The sequence below is a fragment of the Lepidothrix coronata genome, unplaced genomic scaffold, assembly GCF_001604755.1.
Source record: "Lepidothrix coronata isolate B3197 unplaced genomic scaffold, Lepidothrix_coronata-1.0 Scaffold372, whole genome shotgun sequence".
In the NCBI taxonomy this organism is placed as follows: Eukaryota; Metazoa; Chordata; class Aves; order Passeriformes; family Pipridae; genus Lepidothrix; species Lepidothrix coronata.
Genome location: NW_016690552.1, coordinates 104,704 through 129,545, shown reverse-complemented (window position 1 = coordinate 129,545; position 24,842 = coordinate 104,704). Strand labels below are relative to the sequence as shown.

The following is a 24,842-nucleotide window of genomic DNA, read 5'->3' as shown; positions in this document are numbered from 1 at the left end:
CTGATCTGTGTCGGTGTCCTGATCTGTGTCGGTGTCCTGATCTGTGTCGGTGTCCTGATCTGTGTCGGTGTCCTGCTCCATGCTGGTTTCCCACCCTGTGTCAGTGTCCTGCTGTGTGTCCATCCCCAAAGCAGTGCTCAGGTGTGTTTCATTCCCAGATTCAGACTTCTTTGTGTCACCAGCCTCCCCCCACACTTCTGCTGTCTGTTCTCGTGTCCTCCTGCGTGGCACGGGCTGGGATTTGGTATGTCTCCAAGCCAGTTCTCCCAGCTGAGCAGTGTCCCCGCAGAGCCCCTTAGGGAGCAGCTTTGTGGGATGCTCTGTTGAAATCAATGTTGGGGACCCAGTTACTCCCAGGACCTGTCGTTGCCCCCCATGGATTAGGAAGCTCCCGGGCTGTGCTCCCCAGGGTGACGTGTGCTGTGCCTCGCAGGGTGACAGCAGGAAGCTGGAGGACGCCAGCGCGTACCTGTCCCTGCCCTCCGAGCGGAACCTGTCCGAGTCGAAGCTCCTCTCTGGCTCCTCCTTCCGTGTGAGCGGGGCCGCGTCGGGCTTAACCGTGTCAGCCCGGGACAGCTTCCAGATCTCCACACTCGTCTGCTCCACGAAGCTGACCCAGAATGGTGAGTCCTGGCTCCCCGTGGTGGGGGTGGCAGGGCTGTGCCCCCTCCCAGGTGGTGTTCCCACCCCCTGGACCGTACTTCTCCCAGCATTTGGCTCTCCAGTGTCCGTTGCACCAGCACAGTGTGCTGAAAACACCAAAAACACTGGGAGAGTGGGAACAGTGAGCACAGTTACTGTTTGGACACAGTCAGAATGGCCAAGGCTGTTTCCAAGGGGAGAGGAGCAGCAGTGAGCAGAATTCCCACTTGAATATCACTGTTGGAGCCTTCATGACCTTCCTTTGAAATTGATGTGGGAATTGGGGCTCAATGGCTTAAACCCCATTTCTGGGTTAGCCTGGGGGAGTTTCCAGACCGGGGCTGCTCTGCACAGGTCAGGGCAGCCAAGAGTGTTTGTGCCTCCTTGGCACAGACATCTCCCCTTGGCCGAGCCTCATGCCCCCTTGCTCAGGGGAAGGGCCCGTGCAAATGCCGGGGTCCAGTCCTTCCCGCTGCGAGGCTGGAGGATGGGAATGGCCCATCCCACTCAGGGTGAAGTGCCTGACACAACGGCCTCGGTGTGGGGGACTCGAGGCCCAGAGCACACGGTGACACGTGCCTGCGGGTCGGGGTCACCGCGGGTCAGCGCAGGGGGCTCGGGGCCAAGGTGGCTCCATTAATTCCCTTCCTGCAGCACAATTTCAGCTCCCACGGCCACGATCTATTTAGCTGAGTTTGTGCTTTTATGGCTCTGGCATCGGGAGCTTTCAGCAGTGGTTGTAGGGGGAGACTGGGAGGATCCAGCTGCTCCTGGCGGGATTATGGCTGCCCTGGGGAGCGAGGGTGGGACTGGGAGCCAGGGGTCACTGAGGTTGGGGTCTGTTAGTGAAGGTGGGATGGGGAGCCAGGGGTTGGTAACACTGGGGTCTGTCGGTCTGTCAGTGACTGTCCCCTTCCTCCTGCCCAGTGAACCTGCTGGGGCTGCTGAAGTGGCGCTCCAAGCCCAGCCTGCTCCGCGGGAACCTCCAGAAGCTGATGAACGTGGATGGAGGGGAGGTCATCAAGGTACAGCCAGGACCTGCCCCCCATCTCCTTTCCTGCTCCTGCACCCGCAGCCTCCCCATGCCCAGAGCTGGGTCCGGTGCCACGCTGGGGTCAGTGCTCAAGCCCTCACGGCCCTCTTGTCCCCCCAGTTCCTCCAGGACACACTGGATGCCCTGTTCTCCATCATGATGGAGCACTCGGACACAGATGTCTATGACACACTTGTCTTTGATGCCCTGGTGAGTCCCATGGTGCAGAATGTGGGTCTGAGCCCCCACCAGTGCAGGGGGTGGGACTGGAGCAACGGGGCTCACTGGTCCGACCAGACCAGCTGTGCTCTGAGCCGTGCAGTGTCTCAGGCTGTTGTCCCACCAACCTGGCACGGGGCAGGGCTGTGGCTGTGGGGGACATTGTCCCTCCAGGGGACAATCCCAGCAGGATTCGAGGGCGTTTCTCCTACACTAAGACAAGAGTGACCTTGGTGAGGGGACCAGGGAAGGGTGGGGGTCAGAGTGGCTGTTGTGGGACACCCGGGGTTGGTGGTGCTGCAAGTCCTGGCCATGAAGAATCCCTGTGGCCATCTGGGCTTGGGGCCCATGGTGGGCTTTCCACCTCAGGGGTCTGTCTATCCTAATAGGCTGGGCAGGCATGCAGGGGACTCTGGTGGCCCCAGCAGCTCCCACGAGGGGTCGATGCCACTTTGGCACCCGGCTGCCTCCAGGCATCCCACTGCCCACACCCAGCTGTGCCTCTGCTGGCTGCCCCCAGGTTTTCATCGTGGGGCTGGTGGCTGACAGGAAGTTCCAGCACTTCAACACAGTCCTGGAGGCCTATATCTGCCAGCACTTCAGTGCCACGCTCGCCTACAAGTGCGTTCCTGGGGGCCATGGGACAGGGAGGGATGGGCTGGGACAGCTGGAATGGGGAGGGGGAAAGGGCTGAGACAGCTGGAATTGGGGGTGGGTGGGCAGGGCTTGGACAGCTGGCACGGGGAGGGGTGGGACTGAGACAGTGGGTACAGGGAGGGATGGCACTGTAATGCTGGAGGCACCAGTGGGAGCTGAGCCGTGGCTCAGCCAAGGCCATGAAACCTGCCGGTCCCTGGCACACACACCCCATCCCGCAGGAAGCTGCTCTCGGTGCTGACTCAGTACGTGGAGCAGGCGGGGCAGGGGCAGCCCTGTGAGCCCCTCCCGCGCACCTTCAAGGCCTTGGAGTACATCTTCAAGTTCATCGTCCGCTCCCGGCACCTCTTTGCCCAGTAAGTGCTGCAATGGCTCCCAGTGCTCCCAGTGCCGTGCCCCACTGGAGCCTGGTCCCTGGCCATGGGGTCTGCGGGAGGGAGGGAAGGAAGGAAGGGGGTCTCTGTGCTGCAGGAACGGTGTCGGTGCTGTCAGTCCCAGGGTTGTGGCACTGGCACCTCGACCCACCTGGTGCTGCTGCTGTGGCACCCGGGGTGGCAGCCACCGCTTGTGGCACACTGCTGCCATGTCGGCTGGTCCCCAGCCACGCTCCTCTATCACTGTGAATCCTCTCCCTGAAGATTCTGGCCATTTTCAGCTCCATCCCGTCCTGTGGCTGCTGCTGGAGTGTTGGTGGTCTGGTGTGGGGGTGGGCAGTGCCATCCGTCTTAGGGCAGGAGAGATCAATCCACTCACTGGGAATCCCAAATGCCCTGTGTGCCCTGCAGTGACTCTGGGGGGTTTCCAATGAGCTCTTGAAATCCTCCCACAATGGAGATAGCAAAATGTCCCGGGCAGCCTGTGCCCCTGAACAGCCAGCACTGCACTGGCAAAGTTAGTGGGATGTGTCCCTGCCCATAGAAGGAGGCTAAAACTGGATGGTCTGTGAAGCCCTTTCCAACCCAAACCCACCTGTGATGAGCAGTGCAAGGGGCTGGGAGCCTCAATGGCTCCCTGTTCCTGCTGAGGACAAAGTCAAAACCCCCCTCCCCTGGCACCTCCAGAGTCTTCGTAGGACATGGTTTCACTTGTTGCCCGTGGGCACAGGGTTCACATCCCAGTCTGCATGGTGGGACAAACAATCCTCCTCCGGGCAGGCGTGGGAGAGGAGGAAAACAGAACATGACCATCAGTGTTACCAGAAAAAGCCAATGACGTTCCTCTTTCGTTCCACGTACACGACACCGAAAGCCGAAGTGTCCCGAGGGAACAACAGGCAGTGCGAGGCCCCCACACACACGGGGAGGGCCCCCTGCCCGTGGTGGGCACAGGCTGGCACCCAGAGCAGCAGGATCACCCCACGTGCAGGGGCCGCAGTTGGCAGGCTGTTGTGTTCAGGGGAGCAGGGGCTCTGCGTCCTCTGCCCCAAGCCCGGGATGTGTTGGGGTCCCCGATGGTGCTCTGAACCCCGCTGGCAGTGAGGAGCTGTGTCGGGGTCCCCGATGGTGCTCTGAACCCTGCTGGCAGTGAGGAGCTGTGTCGGGGTCCCCAGTGGTGCTCTGAACCCTGCTGGCAGTGAGGAGCTGTGTCGGGGTCCCCGATGGTGCTCTGAACCCCGCTGGCAGTGAGGAGCTGTGTCAGGACTCCGGCACCCCAGGAACCCTCACACCTCACTTTGCCTCGCTCTGTCCTGGCCGTGTGAGCTGCCTTCAGCCCTGCCTGTCCTCTCCACCTCCCCTGCCTGCCCTTCCCAGGGCGCCATCCATGGCTCCAGGGCTCTGGGGTGCTCCAGCATCACACCTGCTTTTCCCTCATGTATGAGGACACAGAGCAGATTCCTGGCTTACCGAGCTCCTGGCATAAGAAATTAATTATGTGGCGCATTTGCAAACAGCCCCGTGAATGAGTTTGCCTGGAACAGAAACATCCCTGAGGACATTTAGCCATTTTATTCAGTTTCCCTTTATCTCAGCGATCTCAACACGCAGTAACACGGGGTCCTCAGATCCTCTAAGTGCTCTGAACGTGCTGCAATTTGTACAGTCTGTAATCGACAGGAATTGGGTTGTAATTGGAGTCAGTCGCTGCAGATTGCCGGGTCTGGGATTGCGTGTGCTGCCACTGGAGCTGGATGAGCAGCACCCACAGCTCCTGCGAGGAGCCCAGGGTGCCGTGAGGACGATAAGCCCCATCCTCCACCTTGGGACACTCCATGTCCCCTCAGGTCCCCCCAGCACCCGTGTGGAGGGAGCTGTGGGCAGTGGGGTGGGTGACGGCGCTGTCGTGACATGGTCTCCCACTTGCTGCTTCCTCCCTGCTGGTTCCTCCGGCTGCTTCTGCTTTTGGGCCACCACCGAGGGCAGCAAAGCTTTTCCTGCACAGTACTTGCCGTCCCTGCAGGGCTCACCCTGCTCTGCTGTCAGCAGGGTGAGCTGGTGTCACCCCTCCACAGGCACCTGCAGCTCATGGTCCCCTCGCCGGCCTCGCACAGCCCCTGGTTCCTGCAGCAGACCCCACCTCCAGCAGCGCTCATGGGCTCTGCCAGCCCCACTCATGGGCTCTGCCAGTCCCTCTCCTGTCCCCCAGTGCCCCTGGAAGGACCAGCCCCTTGCCCCAGCTCCCAGCCAGTCGCTGGTGCAGCCAGAGACCCCACAACTGCTGAGTATCCCCCCAGACCTCTCCCACGGGGACATTGCTGGGGTCTCCAAAGGTCATCACAACTGCTGTGCTCTCACTGTGACCTGGGCTGCGGGAGTTCCTGGGCAGGACATCCCTTCCCAGGACCCAGGATATCCCTTCCCAGGAACCTCCCTGACCCTTCCTGAGTGAGTCGTGGTCAGCGTGGATTTGTTGCAGTCCATGCGGATTTTGAGGCCAGACTGGACAGGGCTTGGATCAGCCTGGTCTGGTGGAAGGTGTCCCTGCCCATGCCAGGGGGTGGGACTGGATGGGTTTTGAGGTCCCTTCCAACCCAAACTATTCCATAATTCCCAGATTTCCTTACATAGCTGGTGGCTGGATAATTACTCCTACCACGTAGCCGACTGTGCTTGGTGTCAGTGATGGGGGAATTACCTCAAACACAGCCTGTTGCAGTGATTTAATTCCTATGATCGCACCTCTGCTTTGTAGCTCGGCAATTTTCCTGCAGTTTTGCACATTCCACAGCTGAATTCCCCCCATTTGGTTTGCTCTGGTCCTGCAGGTCATGGAGGGCAGGGGAGGAGGGCTCAGGAGGCTCCTGCTCAAGTGGGACAGTGCCAACCTTCTCCAAGAGGGATTTGGGGTGCGAAATCACAGAAATTAGGCTTGTCAAAAAAGTGTTCATGTGAGTGGGTCTGAGGCTGTACTGGGGCAGTGGCTGTGCCAGGACTGTGGCTGTGCCGGGGCAGTAACAGTGCCAACACAGTGGCTGTGCCAGGGCTCACCACTAGATCCAGCCATGGCAAATGTTCATGGAAGAGTGTAATTAACTGGGATGGCAGGTGACCCCCGAGCAGAGGCAGGTGGTGCTGGGGAAGGCATGGGGATGGTGGCAGCACGGTGGCAGTGCAGTGACAGCACAGTGATCTGGCCATTGCAGGCTCTACGGGGGGAAGGAGACGGCCCAGTTCCAGCGCTCCTTACAGCGCTTCTTCCTTGCCCTGAACCAGCTGATGGAGTCCCCACTGGAGGGTCCCACTCTGCTCTCCCAGGTACAGTACTGGGAGGTGCTGGGAGGGCTCAGCTCTGCTGTGTGGTGGGATGGAGGGTGCCCGGGCCAGGTGCTGTCTGTGCCCGTGCTGGGGTGACACTGGCTGTGCCCATTTCAGGGTGACACTGGCTGTGCCCATTTCAGGGTGACACTGGCTGTGCCCACGTCAGGGTGACACTGGCTGGGAAGGGGGTCTGGGGAGGACTCCTGGGGTTTATCCCCATCCCGGAGCTGGTCTGGCCCTGTTCCCTGCAGCCAGGATGAGGCTGGCACATGAGGCTGAAGGGAGCAGAGCTGGTGTGGGCGATGGGTCAGGGGTGCTGTGACAGCGGCAATGGGACCACACTCTGCACCCGTGGTCTCCCAGCTGGAGAGAGGCTCTGCAGGGTGGGGACCCCATCTGCAGATGGGGACGTGTGGTAGCCCTGGGACAGCTCCTATGCCTAACTATGTCATGACATTCTTGGATATTCCCATATAAACTGATCTAACTGGAAAAAAAAGGAGTTTGAAGGCCAACAGGACAGTCCTCCCCATGGAGCAGAGGGGCTCCTTATCCCCTCTCCCGTCTGAACACGGATTGATACTCCGATCTTGTAGAATCACAGAATCAGGGAATGGTTTGGGTTGGAAGGGACTTTAAGACCGTTTTGTTCCATCCCTGCCTGAACCCCTGTGGCCGCAGCCCCCCTCACGTGCGATGGCTGGGAAGTGGGGCCGTGGGTGCCCTGCCCGTGTCGCCTCTCAGTGCTGGGTCAGTGCTGGCAGCTCTCCGGTCTCTTTGCAGGGAGCAGCCCTCAAGTACCTGCCCTCCATTCTCGAGGATGTGTTTGGGATCTTTGACTCCTCTGCACTGGGGTAGGGTCCCTGTCCCTGTCCTGTCCCCCCCATTCCCAGCCCTGTGTCATGCTCAGCACCTGCCACAGCCACCTCTGTCCCTGTGTCCGACCCAGAGCTGAATGAGGGCAAGTGGAGGGGTCTGGGTCTCCCGATGCCCTTCCCAGTGCAAAAATGGGAGGGGTCTGTTCAGTTTTAGCAGCTGCCTGTGCTGGGGCAGGGGCTGAGCCCCAGCTGGGTGTGTTTTGGGAATTAAGGTGGGGTTTGTTTGCTGGGTGCCTGCACTGTCTGTGGCTGCCCTCTGGGACCACCCTGCCCCACATGGCTGTACCCCATCAAGGGGCTCCCCCCGCCCAGCAGCCCCATCCTGAGCAGAACCTGGGGGCCCAGGGTTAACCACTGTCCCAACGGCAGGGCCGTGCTGCGGGACTTCGTGGGGAACCTGCCACCCCAGCGCCTGCTGAAGCAGAAGTTGCAGTCCCTGACCCACATTGCCAGCAGCAGAGTCTTCCAGTCCCACGGTGAGAGGGGGCATGAGGGGTCCTGGTGACACAGCCCTTGCTGAGCTCACCTGCGGGCTGTGGCACAGAAGGGACAATTCCCTGCACAGGCACACCTCCTCTGGCCCATGCCTGTGGTGTCTCCACAGAGGGGGGGCAATTGCCTCATCTTTGTGCCCCCCTCTCCCCCTCAGAGTGCCGGGAACTGGTGCTGCAGGCGGCCCTGCCCATCCTGCAGGAGCTGATCCAGGCAGGTGAGGAGGAGGACGCCTGCATCGAGCTGCTCAGCAGCATCCTGGAGGTGCTGTACCAGGCCCAGAAGGTAACTCAGGAATTGTCTGGCCAGTGACCTGACCAAATCCCTCTGAGTGGGGTTAAGCACAAATTCCTGGCCACGATATAGTCGGAGCTGACCGTAGTCATACAGGGGACTGTGGGTGCTGCCATCCCAGCAGGAACCTGCCCAGGATGGGGCAAAAACCTGCTGGTTTCCACCTCAGCGAGTCTCTAGTGGGTTCCCCTCCATTCCCATGAGTCAGGAAGGGGCTGCCTAGCTCAGGGACTGCACTGACCTGAGGGTGGGGGGACATTGCTGGCTCTGCAGAGCTGGGAGAAAGGCAAGGGCAGGGGGGAAGGTGAGGCCAGGGAGGAAGAAGATGTGGGTGCCTGCCCACCCAAATGTGGCCCATCCTGGGGGGGCTGGGTGGGCCGGGGCTGTCCCTGCAGGGTCTCAGTCCGGCTCCCGGGGCGCTGTGATTGCAGAGCGCGGAGGAGCTGCGAGCACGGGACAAGGACCGCGGGGACGTGGAGCTGGTGAGTGTCCCTCCAGCAGCCTCAGCATGTGGTTGATGGCAGGAAGGGTCCAGGTGACCCTGAGCCTTTGGGAAGGGCTTGTCTGCATCTGGCTGTGGTGACAAACCCTGCGTGGTCACCTGAGTCCCCCCGGGTGGGGAATGTCTCTGCATGCCCAGATTTTGGCAGCTGTCCTCCTCTCCCTGTGCTTCCTGGGGCTGCCGTCCATCCTGCCTTCCTGCAGCCACACCGGCCGTGTCCCTGCCCCTGGTGAGCCCATCATTGTCCCTGCCTGCCAGCCCAGCCCTCCTACAGCCGGGTCGGGTGATGGGACATCGTGTGGCTACTTCTAACAGTGCCATTCCCAGCACTTTGGGAACGTGCAGGGCTCAGTGCTCGCAGGACCCTTCCTCTGATCCTGTCCTTCCCGGCTGCTCTGTGCTCTGGAGTCCCTTTCAGGGACCCCTCGGAGATCACACAGATCTCACACCTGAAGCACAGTGACTGGTGTTGTGGGAACTGAGGTGAACATTTGCACCGTGTCCTGGGAGGGCGTGGTGGCTGTTTGACCCCCACGGCACTGGGAAGCCAAGGAGCGGGAGGGAAAGCTCAGAAATTGTGGTGAAATGTCTCATTTTGGGCTTAACTTTCAAATCTAAAATAGCCTTTATGAAGAGGGTGGTGGGACTCTCTCAGGGGAGGATTCTGCACTCGCTTCAACTCCACGTGAGCTGAACCCACCTTTGCCTGCTCAGTGCCAATGCGGCCGCCCCTATGACTCTCAGCCGTCCCCAGCTGTTCCCATTGTCCCCAGCCAGGTGGTCACTTTGCCAGGAGGTGTATGGGGCTGAGCTGCACAGAGATCCTGAGTTCTGTGTTTACACCAGAGCACATTGCTGTGCTCTGACTCCAACCCCGGATCAGGCCCCGTTCCCATCTTGCTGCCCTGATGCCACCAGCCTTTGCATGGAGATCAAATGAGCTGGGCTGTGCCATGCTGTGCCCCACAGCTGGGATGTGCCCCACAGCTGGGATGTGTCCCGCAGCTGGGATGTGCCCTGCAGGTGGGACATGCCCTGGCATGGCCCTGACACCTCTTACCTTGCAGGTGTGGGTGAAGAAGCACATCCAGGTGATCCTGGAGAGGCTGCTGCACACAGTCACTCGCAGGGTGATCGTCCTGGACCGGGAGAACCCACTGAGGGTGAGTCCCACTGCGCCGTGGCCACACCACTTCCCTTTGGGCCGTGTGGGAGAGGAACGAGGTGTTGCTGGTTTGGGGATCTGGTGCAGGTGACCGGCACTGCTCCTTGCTGGCTCTGCCAGTGGTACCCAGTGGGATGGGGCTGGATGCCAGGGACGTGCCCAGTGGAATGCAGGGAAAGCAGGAGCCATGCTGGGAGCAGGGCTGAAGCAGGGTGTGTTGGGCTGGGGCTGGATGTATGGGGGTGTACCACAGCGGGATAAAGGAGGAAGCCAGAGCTGTGACGGAAGCAGGGCTGGAGCAGCAGGGGCATTGGGAAGAGTGGTCAGGGGTCAGAGGTGCAGGAAGCCCATTTTGGAAGCAATGAGGGGTTTGGGCTGCATTCCCTGAAAAACAAGTAATGGACCTGGTGAACCATTACAGTTTTACACGCCAAGAACATGTGTGAGGAACGTGCCAGGACACATGGGAGGGGAAGCAGGTCAGAGCACATGGAGCAGCTGCACCGGGAGTGATGGGAGGGAGGGGACAGAGCTGGGGCCAGTGGGGGCTCAGGAGCTCCGATGGAGACGTGGTGACAGACCCAGGCGCTGTGCTGGGTCACGGGGTGTGTGAAGAGCCTGTATTTTGGGAGCCCAGAGAAGGGAATTGCCATGCTGTGCCATGCCACGCTCCGTACCGTGCCGGGGGAGGTGTGGGCATCCAGAGCGGCAGCTCTGCCACCGGGGCTGTGCCCGGATCTCGGCTGTGCCGTGCCCAGATCTCGGCACCGGGGTGTGATGCAGCCGTGACTCAGGCAGGAGGTACACACAGGGTCGCACTGGCTTCCACCCTGCTTTTCGCCCTCGTTCCCAGGCTGCGTGACTCAAGGCCTGGGGCAGCCAGAGCCAAAAGCACCATGGGGGCTGTGCTGAGCAGTGATGGGGTGAGGGGTGATGGGGGGGCCGCAGGGACGGGTCCTTTGGCTGTGCCGCGCTCCTGCCGCTCACTCGGGGCTCCTCAAGTGCCGTCTGGCAGCTCTCCCAGCACCGTCCATGGCTCCTGTGCCGCTGCCACAGCCCCTGCCCTCAGTCAGGGATCCCAGACCGTCAGCCCATGCTGCCCCAGCAGCTCCAGTGGCTGGGAAGGGCCAAGGGGACTGGAGATGCATGTGCCCACACCAGGACAGCGCCCGTCCATCCTGTTGCTGCTGGGCAAGAAGGGAGTTGCACCTCAGGGTCACTGTCCTGGCTGCAGCCCCTTGAGTACAAAGGGGGTCCCCAGCACCAGGGACGGGGTTTGACACCGGGCCATCTCCTGCACGTGTGCGTCTCCTGCTTTGGGGTGCTGCGGTGTGGGCACCAACTGGAGAGCGGTGGCCAAACCTGCCCACCCTCCACTCCCCTCTGTGGCTGCAGCAGCTGCTTGCCATGGCCAGGGGTGCCCCGTACTTTTGGAGGAGACCAGGAGATGTCCCCTTCCCCAGGGGCAGTGGCCCCACTGGGAAAGCCATGACTGCTCCTGCTACACTGAGGTGGCAGGCCCTGGCAGGCTCCCAGATGCTCCCAGCTCCCAGGTGCTCTGGGCTTTGAGGAGCTCTCACCAGTGGCTCCACAGTGGTGGAGGGTGGTCGGGAATCAGCACAGCATGGGGAGCACTGACTGCTGCATTTTTGGGATATGTCAGACACCCACCGCTGCTCCCTGCCCCTTGTTAAACCAACACCGAGTTTCCCCTCTCATGGCAGCCCCAGAGAGGCTGGAATATTTGAGCTGCTCATTCCTGTTTCCCTGTCATCAGCACCTCTTCCCTACCCATGGGACCCCTGCCCAGCCCACCCTTCCACACAGGGATTTTGGAGACAAAATCCTCCTCTCCAGGCCAGGGTCCCATGGAGACTGTTTTCCACCGCCTCTGACCAGTGGAAATCCTCAGTGCTCCTGGTTAACCTGCAGGCAGCAATGGGGGTGGGCCAGCAGGCCCCTCTGTAGGGTGCAGGGACAGGCACTGGTTTGAGCTGGGGCAGGCTTGGGGGCGTGGGGACTGCCAGGGGCCCTGGGGGAGCCTCAAGTAGAGGGGAGTCCAGGGGAACGGCTGCTGCCCCCTCCTCATCCTCATCCTCCTCCAGAACAGAAGAGCACAGGCAGGAGAGGATGTAACAAAAATAGCGTCTCTGTGGAATTTATTGAATTCTCCTTAAATACAGCCACAGCTCCCCTGCACACCCGGGCTCCCGCGTTGAACGGAATGGTTAAAAATAGAAAAGCTGGTGCTACCCAAACCCTACCGTAGGAGGGAGGGAGGAGAGGTGGGCAGGGGGTCAGTGCTGGGACGGTGCCCCCGCGCTCCAGGCTCGCCGGGCACCGCGGTCACAGGAACCAGAAGCATTTGCGCCGGGATTTCTTCATGTCCAACTTCACCGGCAGCTTTGGCGCGGGTGACAGCTCCTGCCTGGGCGGTGAGGTGCTGCCCGCCGCCCCCATGGCCGCCGGGGGGGGGCTCGGCCCGGCGTCGCCCTCGATGTGGCTCAGCACCCGCTGGAAGCGGCCCTCCTGCTGCCGGAAATCGTGCTCCACGCTGCGGGCAGCGGGGCGAGGGCACGGCGTCAGAGGGGATCGCCTGCTGTGGCACCCCCGCTTCCACAGTCCCCCCAGCGTGCAACAGCCCCCCACCTGCCTCAGAGCTGTGCCCTGCTGCCCACCTGCCCCTGGCACCCCAAACACGGCCCTTGGGGAGCTCAGATCTCCCCAAAAGTCCCCAGGGAACTCATCTGCTGAGGGCATGTCCCCCAGAGCTGAGCCCCCTTGCACTTCTGGGGCAGTACAGGGGCATGGCCAGACTTCCCAGGGTCACTGCGCACCCCTGTGAGGGGATGTCCTGCTGCATGTGCCTTCAGACAGCCCCTGCCCACCACACTCACCCCTGTGGGCTGTGAGGGGGGGTCTGGGCCCAGATCCCTCCCAAACAGCCACCCCATCTTTCCTGCAGCCATGGGGTCCGTGCCCAGCATGTGGCACCTCATGGCTGTGCCAGAGCATCCCAGGCTACCTTCTGCCAGAGGGACAGACCTGTATCAGCCTGACTTGGTGGCAGGGGGGGTCTTTTGGGGTGGATCCCCCTCAGCTGCCCACCTGCCACCATCCTGCTCCTCCGTCCTCGGTATCCAGCCTGGTGCTGATGTGGGGGGTTGAGCCTGGGGTCTGTGGGACCCCCGGTTAGCAATGAGTCCCCTGGAGAGGGGCTGCATGTCCCTGGGGCCAGGGCCCAGGGCAGCTTTGGCATCAGGAGGTGGCATGAGCATGCAAGGGCTCTGCTGCTGCTTGTCACACGGCTGTCGTGGCGGGAATTAGGGTGCCCCAGGTCTGGGTGGGTGAGTGGGCCTGTGCCCCCCACCACAGCCCTCAGGTTTCCTTGCGGTGCTGGAGCCCTCAGTGTCCCCACAGTCCCCAGTGCCCCCCAGCCCTGGCTGTGCCCCCCAGCCCTGGCTGTCCTCACAGCCCCCGGTATCACCACAGCTCCCAGTGTTCCCGCAGGCCTTGATATCCCTCCAGCCTTCTCTGTCTCTGCAGCCCCTGCTGTCCCCACAGCCCCCAGTGTCCCCAGAGCCCCCGGTGTCCCTGCAGCACCCTGTGGTGTGGGCTGGCTGCTGGCAGCCACGTGCCACGATGTTCCCTCACAGGGAAAACATGTCAGTCTCCTCACACCAGCCATGTCCCATCGGATCAACGAGGTGCTGCGGCGTGTGCTGGGAACACACGTGGCAGAGCACACGGGGAGTGCCCCAGGAGCCCCCGTGGCACTCTAACACCTCCCTTCACCTCCTGTCACCTCCCCTTGCGAGGACACGGAGGGTCCTCAGCCATTTCCAGGAAAAAATGGCAATGGGCACCGGCGGCCCCAGAGCAGGGGGCAGCACAGGGAGGGACCTTGACTCCCCAGCACTGACACAGGAAAGGGTCAGCACTGCTGGGGGGGTGCTCGGCTGGTGCATTGCCCTGAGGTGGGACAGGGGCAGGCAGATCTGACCCCACCACGGGCCATCCCTGGGGTCTGGTGCCAGAGGTGCTCCCCTACTCCCCCACCCCATGTCCCACTAGAGCCTCTCCTCATCCCGCGGGCAGCAGCAAAGCCCACGGTGAGTCCCCAGTGGGAGCCTGGCCATTCCAGAGATCCACCTCCCCCATGTGTGACATCTGTGGCACTGCCATGCCACGTGGAGACAGGCTCGTCAGGCCCAATTAGCGCTGAAGTCCCCCATGAGCTACAGCAGGGGAGTGCGGGAAGAGTGTGGAGAGCAAGAACACTGAGGCAGCACCACTGTGCACAGGGGCACGAGGAGTCTGGAGACAGGCACCCCCGGCCCTGGGGTGCATCAGGGAAGGGGCACAGTGCTCACAAAGCACAGAAGGGCTGTAGCACACTCGTGCACCACAGAGCAGGGCTTGGGAGCAGCTCTGTGCACCACATCCCACCCATCCCAGCGCCCAGAGTCAGCCTAATTAACAGCAAAATGAGAACACACCTGGCCATCCACCCACACTGCAGAGGGGACAGCCAGAAGGACACAAAGGGGTGCCTGGAAGGGCCGAAGGCTTGAGCAAATTCCCAATTCCTCCGGGAATGGGGCCTGAGAGAGCAGGGAGGGCATGAGATGCCTTTCCCCACAGACCAAACGGGCTCTGAGGAAAGAGGGCAGCAGAGGATGGGGATTCCACACCCCGATCCAAAGCCAGCACTGGGAAGCAGAGACAAAGACCCTGTGTTCCCAAACAGCAGCGAGGGGCAGGAATCCATCTGCAGCATCTGTGTGGAGCTGGCACAGAGACAACGGGATGCAGCCTGGGCTCGAGTGAGCCCACGCACCAGCCGCTGGTGAGGCTTCCCCAATAGATTGCCATTACAGGAGATAAATGCTCTGCCATCCTGCCAGAGCAGTCTCCTTCCAGCTGCTGCTCCTCCATGGAGATCACCCTTGCTGCTCCTGGGAGCGGGAGCTGCTCCCCACAGGGATAAAGGGACAGATCCAGGCCGAGTGACAGCCAAGACACCCAAGGGTGCTCCGTACATGGTGCCCCCCAACACCGGGACAGGGGGTGCAGGCTCACAGACCCCCCTCTCTCGCCTCACAGAGGAGTCAGGGGGTGCAGGGGAGCAGGACCCCCAGGAGCATGCGGAGCCAGGGCTGCCCTCACCTGTAGATGATACAGGCACAGTCCCGGCAGGTCCCACAGTTGGCGATGTCCTGCCCGGTCCGGTACGAGTGTCGCCTGGGACAGAGATGTGCCATGAGCCCAGAGACCCGGCCCGGGTCTGCCCGTGCCCCCCGCTGCCCCCAGCCCCTCATCTGCCTCTGAGCTCCTACCCCAGGAGCCAGGACCCTCCTCCCTGGATCCCAGTCCCTCTCCTCCCATGTGATCCCATTTAATGCCAGGCCAAGCACGGTTCCTCTCAGCTTCACAGATTTCTCTGATGGGAACAAACCAGAGCTGGGCCCAGCAGCAGTCCCAAACCCTTCCCGCTGTCTGTGCCCTCCCATTCCCATCCCCATCTTCATCCTAGGGGTCCCCACGTCCGCAGCCCCCAGGTGACCACACGTGTCCCCACACACAGTGCCACAGGGGGAGCGCTATGTCTGTGCTGGAGCACAGGCACACGGCAGTGCCCTGGCAGATGGGCACGGGAGATGCTCCAGACTCATCTCCAGCCTACGCTAGACTTGGAATTTATCTCTTCTTGATGCTTTTGTACCAGAGCATCCTCCTCCCCCTCCGGGAGGGTGCACAGGACTCGGATTAAGCTGATGCGTGCCCAAGCTCAGCTCATGCTGCCACATCCTCCTGCTGCTCCACAGGAGGAGTCTGCACCCTCCATGTCTCTGCTGCTGGTGCCAGACCCCATCCCCGAGGCACCCTAATCCCAGCGGCTGTGCCAGGGTCCCCCTGCACCCCAGCACTGCTGGGGGTGCTTCCTGCCGGTCCCTGGCTCCCTCTGCTCTCAGAGCTGTAAGAAATGGCCCCTGTGAAATATTGTTGGTCCCCTTGGGACCCCACCTCTGTGTCTCCATTGCCCCCTCAGGGCTGTGGAAGGGGGGACAGCTGAGAGAACACCCTCATGTCCCACATAGATGTCACATTTTCCCATTGAAATCTTCCTCCTGTTACTTGACCTTGACCACGGTTGTTCTCAGCCCTCGGAAACTGGGTCTGTTAATGCACCAAATTATACATTGCAATGGGGATTATTCTATCAGCACCCAAATTAGATCATGAGACCTTTTATATATATATATGGTACGTATGTGTGTGTGTGCCTGCGGCTCTGACGTTTGCAACAGCACCTCTGTGCTGGGACAGCTCACCCTGGGATGGTGTTCAGTGTTTAAATATATATGGTATGTGTGTGTGTGTGTGTGCCCATGGGCACCTTTGCCAGGACGGTTCACTCTGGGATGGTGTTTGGTGCAGGATGTTGCCAGCAGCTGGTGCCTGGACTTGGCCAGGACGTGTCAGGGCTGGTGGCCCCACTCTAGTGCACAGTAGGCACCTGAGATCTGACCCGTAGCAAATGAGGCCATGCTGTTCCACAGCATAAGGACACCAGGATACTGTTTTATGTGATTTCCTGTCCCGTTCCATGTGTCTCTGGGTACCTTGTTTGCTCACTTCACTGTAACAGTATATGGAGCCAAGGCCTTAATTGAGCTGTCCTGGCTGCACCTGCCTCAGTGGGTGCCAGACTGAGACCCCCAGGGGTCCCTCCCCACTGGCAGTGCTCCAGGGGTGGCACGGAGACGGCATTCCCTGCATTTCACTCACACCCAACACTGGCTTGATCTGATTGAACAAAGGGATCTCTGTGCTGCCCCAGTGGGAGCTGACAATCCTGGGCATCAGGAACAAGCCCCAGAGGTTTTACAGGAGGGTGCCGGGACTGGCACCTCCTGGGAGGTTGGTTGCCCTTGTGTGAGATGAGTTTGGAGGGTCTCAGCTGGGGACCATCATGGACTGACCACCTTGAGCCATTTGGCAAATCTGCCTGGGAGGTCAAGAAATGCTGGTCTGGGGGGAGACCTTGCCCAAGAGAGCAGATCCTGGGCAGGCCAGACGGGGTGCTGGGCACCTCCCCTGGACACAGACACACCCATCATGAGGGCACCGGCCACTGGATTTGTGCTGAAGGTACCTCCATGGAGGGGCTGGAAGTAGGTGAGAGCTCAGGGTGGCTGCACATGTGGCATGGCAAGGACATGGTCCCCCGCTGAGCCAGCCGTTGGGATGTGACATCCCAGATCCCTGTTCCCAGTGACCAGTGGGCAAGTCAGCTGCACTGGATCTGGGCAGGGGTCCAGCATCCCCTCGTCCCCCAGGCCTGCACCCCCTGCACCCATCCTTGGGCACGGGGAGGGCGCCGCAGGCGTGAGCAGAACACGCTGGGGAGGGTGAAACCTCGCACTGAGACACGGAGCCGTGTGCGTGTGGACAGCAGCTCTGAGCTTCTCAGAGGGAAACATGTCCAGGAGGCAGCAGCACCCAAATCTGGCAACGTCCCCTGTTCTCCATCCCCAGCCCCCAAGGGACATTGTCTCCCTGGCCCCTCGCTCCATCCCTGCCTGCTCACCCGTCCCGCTGCGCCTCCTTCTTCTCCAAGTCCTGGATGACGTCCAGCAGCACCCTGATGGTTTGTTGGCTGGTCTCCAGCACCCCTTCCAGGGACTGCAGCTGGGAATGCAGGTCTCCCTGCTCCCCGGGCCGCCAGGGGCCCTCTCCCTGAGTTGTCTGGGCATCCTCGTCCCTCGCTGGTGGTCCCACCGGTCCCTTGGCCACCACCACCAGCTGCAGTAGGTCCTGGACATGGTGCAGTGTCTCCGGTTGCTCAGCAGCGAGGCAGGGCTGCCCGTGCTGGGGGGGCTCTGGTGCCCACCCTGCTGTTTGTGTCCCCGTGCTGGGGCCCTGTGGGACTGGGGGCAGCAGCTCCCTGTGTCCCTCGGGTCCTGCCCGGCCATGCCCGGGCTCAGCAGCGTGGAGCCGGCTGCAGGTGCTGAGCACAGCTGGTGTCTTCTCCGGTGCAGCGGCGGCAGCAGAGCTGTGCCAGCCCGGCACTGGTGGGATGGGGGCTGGCGAGGCGCAGCAGGGCCCCCCCCATGGCGAGCCGCAGAGCTGGTGGTGGGGTGGAGGGGGGTCCCGGGGGGGGTTGCCCTGAGGTGGCTGGCGGAGGCCATGGGTGTCCGTGGCGGGGCCGGGCTGCCGGCGGTGCGGGGAGGGCTGGGGTGGTGGGCGGCCGCAGGGCAGGGTCCGCTCTGAGTCGCTCCGGCCAAGCCCCCGCTGCTCAGCGGGAGGTCGGGGCTGGCCACAGGGTACGGAGGCCGGGCGTGGGGTGACCCCGTGGCCACCTCGTGGGCTCCCGCGGAGCTGGGCACAGGCGGGGGGCGGCGGGCAGGGCTCAGGGGCGCAGCGGGCAGCGGGGCACCCGGCTGTGCCGCGGTAAGGGGGAGGGGGGTCCCTGGGCGGTGGCAGTGGTAGGGGGCACACCGTGGCGTGCTGGGCGAGAGCCACGGTGCGGTCATGTGTGGGGAGGTTGCCAGGGGCCCGCGGGGGCACAGCCCAGCTGGTCGTGGTGGGTACGGCCACCCCAGGGCACCGGGCACTCGCCACAGTGGGCAGTACCGCATCCCCTGCCACATCGCAGACGCTCCTGCTGCGGGGCTGGGGAGCTGGGAAGGGCTTCTGGAGGCTGGGGGAGGTCTGGATGGCCGTGCTCATGCACGCCTTCCTGGGCATGGGCAGCGTCAGCGAGCCCGGCTGTGCCTGGGGCCAGCTGCGCCGCGAGGCACGGAGAGCCGCCGGCTCAGGGGCATCCCTGGGGGGCGGCGAGGCACGTGGGGTGTTGGGGCCGGGGGTGGCCGCGGGCCCGGGCGGGGGGCTGCCCGCCTGCCCTGAGCCGCCCTCCACCAGGTCCTTGAAGCGGACCTGCTGCGTGCGGTTGCGCCGGCGCTTGAGGCGGCTCTCGATGTCGGGCGAGTCGCGGTTGAGCAGCACCGAGCGCACCGTCATGGCTTTCTCCTGGCTGCCCTCGCCGGCGGGGGCCGGGCCAGGCACGGGCTCACGGCTGACCATGGCTCAGGGCCGCGGGGCCGGGGGGCTGCGGGGAGGCGCGGGGGGCCGAGCGCCGATGGCCGGAGCCCTGGGCTACACCCGTCCCCAGAGCTGTTAGAGCAGTGGGCAGCCTCATCCCGCGCTGCCACAGAGAGGGGATGCTGGGCGGGAGGCGGGCGAGGGGCCGCGGGGCATGCTGCCCACTGCCCGGCCCTACAGCCCCCGGCTCGCCGCCCCGACAGCCCTGCCCGGCACCGCAGCTCCCCGCCGGCGCCCGCAGCCCATCGTCCCGCGGCGGCTGCCCGGGCTCAGGGCCGCCTGCATTGGGCCCGGTGCCGGCCGTGCCTGCCCATGGCTCCTGGGCTCTGGACCTGCGGGGACAGAGAGGTGCGTCAGCCCTGGCCACACCACCACAGCCCCCGAGGACACGAGTGTCCCTGCAGAGCCGCCAGCCTCTCCCGCCTCAGCTCCCTCCCAGCCCGCCATCACCAAACACGAAGAGACAGACTTTGATCTGCGGCGCTGCCTCCTCAGCACAAAGGGAGAAGGGAAAAGAAACCCCTTTAGCATAAACACGTTCCGAGTTCACAGCTCAAATCAAGCAGAAGCAGCTGTTAAAAATAGCTCTGCCTCGCCGGGGCTGGTGCCTCGTGCGTGGGGCGGCAGTGGGAGGGCAGGCACAGGACAGGGTGGGGGGCACGGGGCTCCTGTGAGGGACGGACAGACACAGGGCACCTACTGCACGTGGGACACCCACCACGCACAGGCACCAGCTCTGCATGGGCTGGAAAGGGCGTGGGGCACCTATCCAGCATGTGACGTGGCTGGAGTGGGCATGGGGCATCCTGCACTGGGCTTGGCCAGATTGGCAGAGGGGACCCGTCGTGTGTGGAGCGTGGCCAGATGGGCACAGGGATCTGTCACGTGTGGAGCATGGCCAGATGGGCACCGGTGGTGCTGGCTGGGCTGCAGATGTGGGGGGCCAGCTCCGTGGGCAGGGGTGAGACTGTGGCTCGGGGAAACTGAGCCACTTCAGGCATGTGAGAATCAGCAGGAGCAAAAAACCTTCAGTGAGACTGTGGAATATCCCCGACACCAGCATTGCTTCCCAGGCAGCACAGGGTCAGGACCTGGGGGCACAGCGGGGATTGCACCCAGCCATATCCCCATCCCTGCCATCCTTCCTGCACAGCTCGGCAGGGCTCCTTCTCCACACACCTGCCAGGCAAACCCCTTCGCAACCCCATCCGGATGTACCCCCAGCACCCAGCCCCATGCCCAGCTGGCTCTGCCTCTGCCCACTGGGTCGCCTGCAGCTGCCCCAGCCCATCACACTGCCTGGGCACATGGAGCACAGGGCACACTGGGAGCCCTGCTGGGATGTCCCAGGGTGCAGGGGAGGCCGATGGCTAATTTCAGGACACAATGACAGGGAGAGGGTGGGAGAGACAGAGATGTCAGCCCTGGTGCACACCACACCATGCCATATCCCATGTCCCACATCCCTCTGGTCCCCAGCCCAGACCACAGGCTGCTGCTCCCCCAGGGCCCCCACGCCCTCTCAGCACAATAAGGCAGGAGCCTCGCTGGCTCCACAGTCCCTCTGTCCTCACTGCAGGTGGACACATGGCACAGCCACCCCTTGGCCCCCTCCCTGTCTTGCCTTGTTCCTGCTGGCACAAAGCGCTGACTCAGCACAGCAGCCCGGAGTCCCCAGCGCTGGAACAACCAAACTTCCGAGTGCTGCACGTGCCAGTGCCCAGTGCCTCCCCAAGCCCACAGTGAGCACTGACCCAGCAGAGCAGGGAGCTCACACAGCCCTCCTTGCCCCCACCCCGGCCCTGCATGCCCCAGTGCCTCTGCACAGCCCGCCCGCACTCGGGATGCTGCTCCACACGCTGCCCAGCCGCCCCGCGCTTCCCTTCCCGAGCTTGGAGCCGTGCCCAGACACCCGGAGATGTCTGAGGCAGGACGCGACGAGGGATGGGACGGGGCTCTTCGTTAGTATGGGCAGCATCAGGCAGAGGAGTGAGCTGGCCGGGGCTGGAGCCAGTGGCACCCGTCTCGTGTCCCGCATTGCCACAGCCCTGCCTGGCCCAGGGCACGGGCACCCACTCCATGGCCATGGTGTGAGCCACCCCCTGAGGGCCTGCCTGCAGGGTCACCTCTCCCCCTTGTGTCATAGAGGGGGCCATGCCCTGGGCCAGGTGTCCCACGCCCAGGTCCCCGGCAGCATCCTCGGCTGTGGCTGTGCCAGGGAGGGCAACACGCCGAGGGCAGAGGGGCCCAGTGGGCACATCTCTGTGCCAGAGCCGAGCACTCCAGAGGGCAGCCTGCATGCGGTCAGCCTGCTTCAGAGGGTTCCTTAATGGGAGCACTAACCAGCACAGGGCAGAGGGTGCTGGGAATGGCTCCAAGGGCCGAGCACAGGGCAGGAGCACCACTGGCACGGTCCGAACCTGGACCAGCCCCGTGATCCTGCGGCGGGCACCTCGCCGAGCCACGGCTGACGCAGCGTGGGACGAGGCTGATCCCCCGCCGACGCAGCAAACGCGGCACTGTCAGTCAGCGAGGCCTCGCCGGAGCCCCCTCGGCCTCCCAAACTGCTGGGAGATCAGAGACAAGGCACAAGGACAAAGGGAAGCCTATAAATTATACATGGAGCAACTTCATTTGGGAACAGCTCCGAGGATGTCAACCACCCACGCCAGGACCCTCCCACACGTCCCTGCGTTTGCTCTGTGCTGTGGTTGGATTTAGTGCTGCGCTCGGGCACTGTTTGCAGACACCGGTGTCTGCATGGATAACGAGCCCCCTGTAACCTGGGTCTGCCCTCTGTGACGGGACCCCCCAGACTGTCACTGAATCCGAGGAACCCCCTGTGCTGATAGGCCCCAGGACACCTTGGATGCACCCAGCACCCAGCTGCACTGGCACTTCCCAGCTCTCGTCAAGCTTCATATACGGGGAAATGGTGCTCAACGCCCCAATCCTGGGGTCCACCAGAGCCCCTCCAAGGTCCAAAGCCCACCACAGCTCCTTCCAGGGTCCAGTCCAAGAGGACCCCAAGGCTCTGGTCACTCCTCTCCGGAAGAGACCTGTGAGAGCCCCCGAGACCAAAGCCAGAGCCCCGGTGCTCCGCTCCAGTGTGCCCCGCTGGGCTCTGTGTCTGTGGGACAGGGGGTGTTGGGCACCCCCTGGGGTGGTCAGTGGAGAGCGACCCTGGGAGAGCCCAGTGCAAGGGATGGGGAGAAGCAGAGCCCTGGCATGGGGGTCCAGGGAATGTGGGTGGGCTGGCACTGGCCAGGGAATGGGCTCAGGGCTTGACTGATCCCCTCTGAAGGACGGCAGCGTGCGCCAGCCACGCCACTCAGTGCGGGGCTGCGGAGAACACGGCTCATCAAACCCATTTGCTGCTGGGCTTGATGAGGTTCCAAGTTTGGTCAGTGGAGGTAAAAGCCTCGGCGGAGCAGACTCGGATTTCTGTGAGGCATTTGACATTTCGACGAAGAAAGCAGGATAATCCCAAAGCAATGTGACACACATTAAATGGATTAAAACCAGCTAACCAGCACGTCTCCACTTGTAACCATCCCACAACCATCACCCATAGCTGGACTCTGCCCCACTGCCACAGAGGGGCAGCGGCCCAGGGCACTGTTTGGTCCTGACCACAGAGGGAAACTGAGGAAATGGGAGAAAATGAAGTGCAAGGAAGAAAAAAGGCCAACACAGAGGCAGGCGATAGGCGTGGGGCCGAGGCTGCGTAGGATGGGGCTCTGGGCAGCAGTTCCAGGCTGTGCTCATGGCAGCTGGAAACACGGGTTGACAAGCTGGAGGAGCAACTTCCTTAAAAACTGAGGCCAGCTGGTGCAGGAGCAGCTTGGAAAGGGAGGATCCTCCATCTCAGCAATTTTTTAGATCTGAGTGGTTTTTCTCCTCTGGTTCCTGTGGCAATTCCAGGCTCATGGATAAGGTGGGACAGCAGGTCACATTGATGGTGTACAGGTAAAACCAGGTGATTCTCCTGTAATGCAACAGAGGACATGAGTCCTGCAGCAGCGGGTTGCACTGGATGCTCAGCGCAGCTGGGAAGGATGTCTGCTCCACTGAGCCCAGGAGCTGAGGAAGTGTTGGGAACCTCTTCCCATGGACACCACTGACCAGAGCCCACAAAGATCGAGTACCCTCCTAGTGAGCAGCACCAGGGCTCTGAATCATGTGCCAGCCCAGCTCCCTCCCCAGCCCAGAGCCCTTTGCCGCAAACACGCCGTGCCATGTCGGATGGTGGGATGCCACACCTCATCCTGCATCACCTGCCCACCAGCCTGCAAAGGGCTTGGGAATCTCCCCTGGGAGAGGCCCAGCACTGGGTTCCTCTGGCCAGCACTGACTGATGGTGAATTTTGTGGGTGAGAGGCACTAAACCAGCCGGGTTTGCATCGTGGGACTCATCTCGCATGGTGCAGGGCTGCCCTCAGAGGACAGAGCCCTGCTTCACACTGCTCTGTACAGAAAGTTATCTGCCAGCTTTGGCCCTTTCCCCACCCATCCTCCTCCTCGTCCTCCTAGTAATGCCTGTGGCAGAGGGAAAACCGGAACAGACACATAAATCTTCTCAGGATGCAAGAGGACGGGAGATGAGATTTATGAGGGAGGAAGTCAGATTCTCCTGGAACTGCAGAGGAGAGCAGCAAATGACCCGGCTCCACTCATGAGGTAACAGCTTCTGTGGGGCAACACTTCTGATTTTTCTGATCTTCAGAGAAGAGAGAGGTGCTGCTGGCAACGGAGATGGTCAGCACTGGAGGATGAGGCACTGGAGGGGCAGAAGCCAGGCTCGTGACACATCACTCCACAGCAGAGTCTAATCCTGCCTTGGCTCTGGGAGGACTCGAGGCGTTTGTACTCAGATCAGAGCATCTCTGGGACTCGAGGAAGGAGGACTCAGAGCAGCTCCTCAGGCAACTTGCACACCCAAAATCCAGTTCCTCGCTGAGGAAGCTCCACCACGAAGGCAGCTCATGCCCTGCCCTCACGGTTCTCTTGGAGGCTCTTCCAGAACCCAGCTGCTCAGAGCCTCACAGACCTTCTCATTTCCTGCAGGCACTTAATCATGGCCCGTTTATATCCGACTGTACTTGTGCCAGTGGAGTGCTTCCGCTCGAGCAGCTCTTCTCCCTCCTCAGCACTCAGCCCTTGTGGTCCCCAGTGAGGAAATGTCCCTTCTTCAGCCACAATCCCAGTGCTCTGCGGGTCCAGCTCTGTTCATGGCCCCAAGCCCAGCTCCCCATGTCCCCAGTGGTCCTCACAGCACCTGATCCCTCCCTCCAGGCAGCACTCAGGGCGCTGCTCAAACACCACTGGGGCTCCCCCAGGACCCCTGGGCTGGCCTGACCAAAGGCACAGGCACCGTCCCTGTCACCGTGGCCGTGCCCAGGGTGCCTGTGCCCTACAGCCCCCCAGCACCCACAGAGCATTGCCCAGGGGTTCCAGAAGTGGCACTGGCACACGGGTCCTGGCACGAGTGGCAGCTCGCATGAGCCGAGGGATCCGCACTCATCCCTATGTAGGTCACTGGCTGAAGTGCTCTGCGGGAACATTAGTCACTCTCCCAGCCACGGGGCCCAGGAGAAGGCTCTGGAGCCCAGCCAGGGCAGGGGTCTCTGCCACTCATCTTCCCACAGGGCAGCACCCACGGGCACCCTGCAGGCTCCTCTCTGAGGCCACGGAGGCTCCTGGGTGCCCTGGCCACACACACCATGGCTCATGCCCACAGAAGAGGTCCCACTGGTTGGGAAGGAGCAGCGACAGCCTCCTGGCACACAGAGGTCACCAGCTCTGCTTCTATTGCTCCCCTCCACCTGCAGATGTGCTGGTGCTGCAGATGGAGGATGCACACGGTCAGGAAGAGGGGAGTACAAAGCCTCTACGTGAGCCTTCAGAAGCTGCAGAAGCCAAATTATTCCTCTGTCTCCTGTGGATGCTAATATGGCTGTCATGGCAGTGGCGTCTCTGTTCCCTCCACTACCTGCTGGCGTTCCCACCTCTCTGCCAAGCAGAGGAGCATCGGTATCACTGTTTTAATGAGACATGAAGAGGTAGAGTGACCTGCCTGGGGGAGCACGGGCAGAGCGGGGCAGACAGCCCATGTGGAGCAGGAGCACCTCAGGAGGAGTTTGTTCCATATCCCAGG

At 62.2% G+C, this 24,842-nt stretch overlaps 2 protein-coding genes across 2 annotated transcripts in view; one reads left to right on the top strand and one right to left on the bottom strand.

Moving 5' to 3' along the window:
* Positions 1 to 24,842, top strand: part of LOC108509570 (dedicator of cytokinesis protein 2-like) — a 49,763-nt gene that overhangs the window by 10,840 nt on the left and 14,081 nt on the right. Inside the window, exons 18-28 of the mRNA XM_017839070.1 lie at positions 434 to 623; positions 1,570 to 1,667; positions 1,796 to 1,885; positions 2,415 to 2,515; positions 2,773 to 2,907; positions 6,132 to 6,243; positions 7,030 to 7,100; positions 7,494 to 7,600; positions 7,774 to 7,901; positions 8,342 to 8,392; positions 9,480 to 9,575. Of these exons, the coding sequence (XP_017694559.1) occupies positions 434 to 623; positions 1,570 to 1,667; positions 1,796 to 1,885; positions 2,415 to 2,515; positions 2,773 to 2,907; positions 6,132 to 6,243; positions 7,030 to 7,100; positions 7,494 to 7,600; positions 7,774 to 7,901; positions 8,342 to 8,392; positions 9,480 to 9,575 (1,179 nt within the window). The remainder of the gene's footprint in view (positions 1 to 433; positions 624 to 1,569; positions 1,668 to 1,795; positions 1,886 to 2,414; positions 2,516 to 2,772; positions 2,908 to 6,131; positions 6,244 to 7,029; positions 7,101 to 7,493; positions 7,601 to 7,773; positions 7,902 to 8,341; positions 8,393 to 9,479; positions 9,576 to 24,842) is intronic.
* LOC108509569 (protein FAM196B-like) lies at positions 11,869 to 18,667 on the bottom strand. Its single transcript, XM_017839069.1, has 3 exons — positions 17,172 to 18,667; positions 14,747 to 14,821; positions 11,869 to 12,131 (listed from the first exon to the last, which is right to left on the bottom strand). The coding sequence occupies exons 1-3, from the start codon at positions 18,665 to 18,667 to the stop codon at positions 11,924 to 11,926; spliced, it is 1,779 nt and encodes a 592-aa protein (XP_017694558.1). The 3' UTR covers positions 11,869 to 11,923.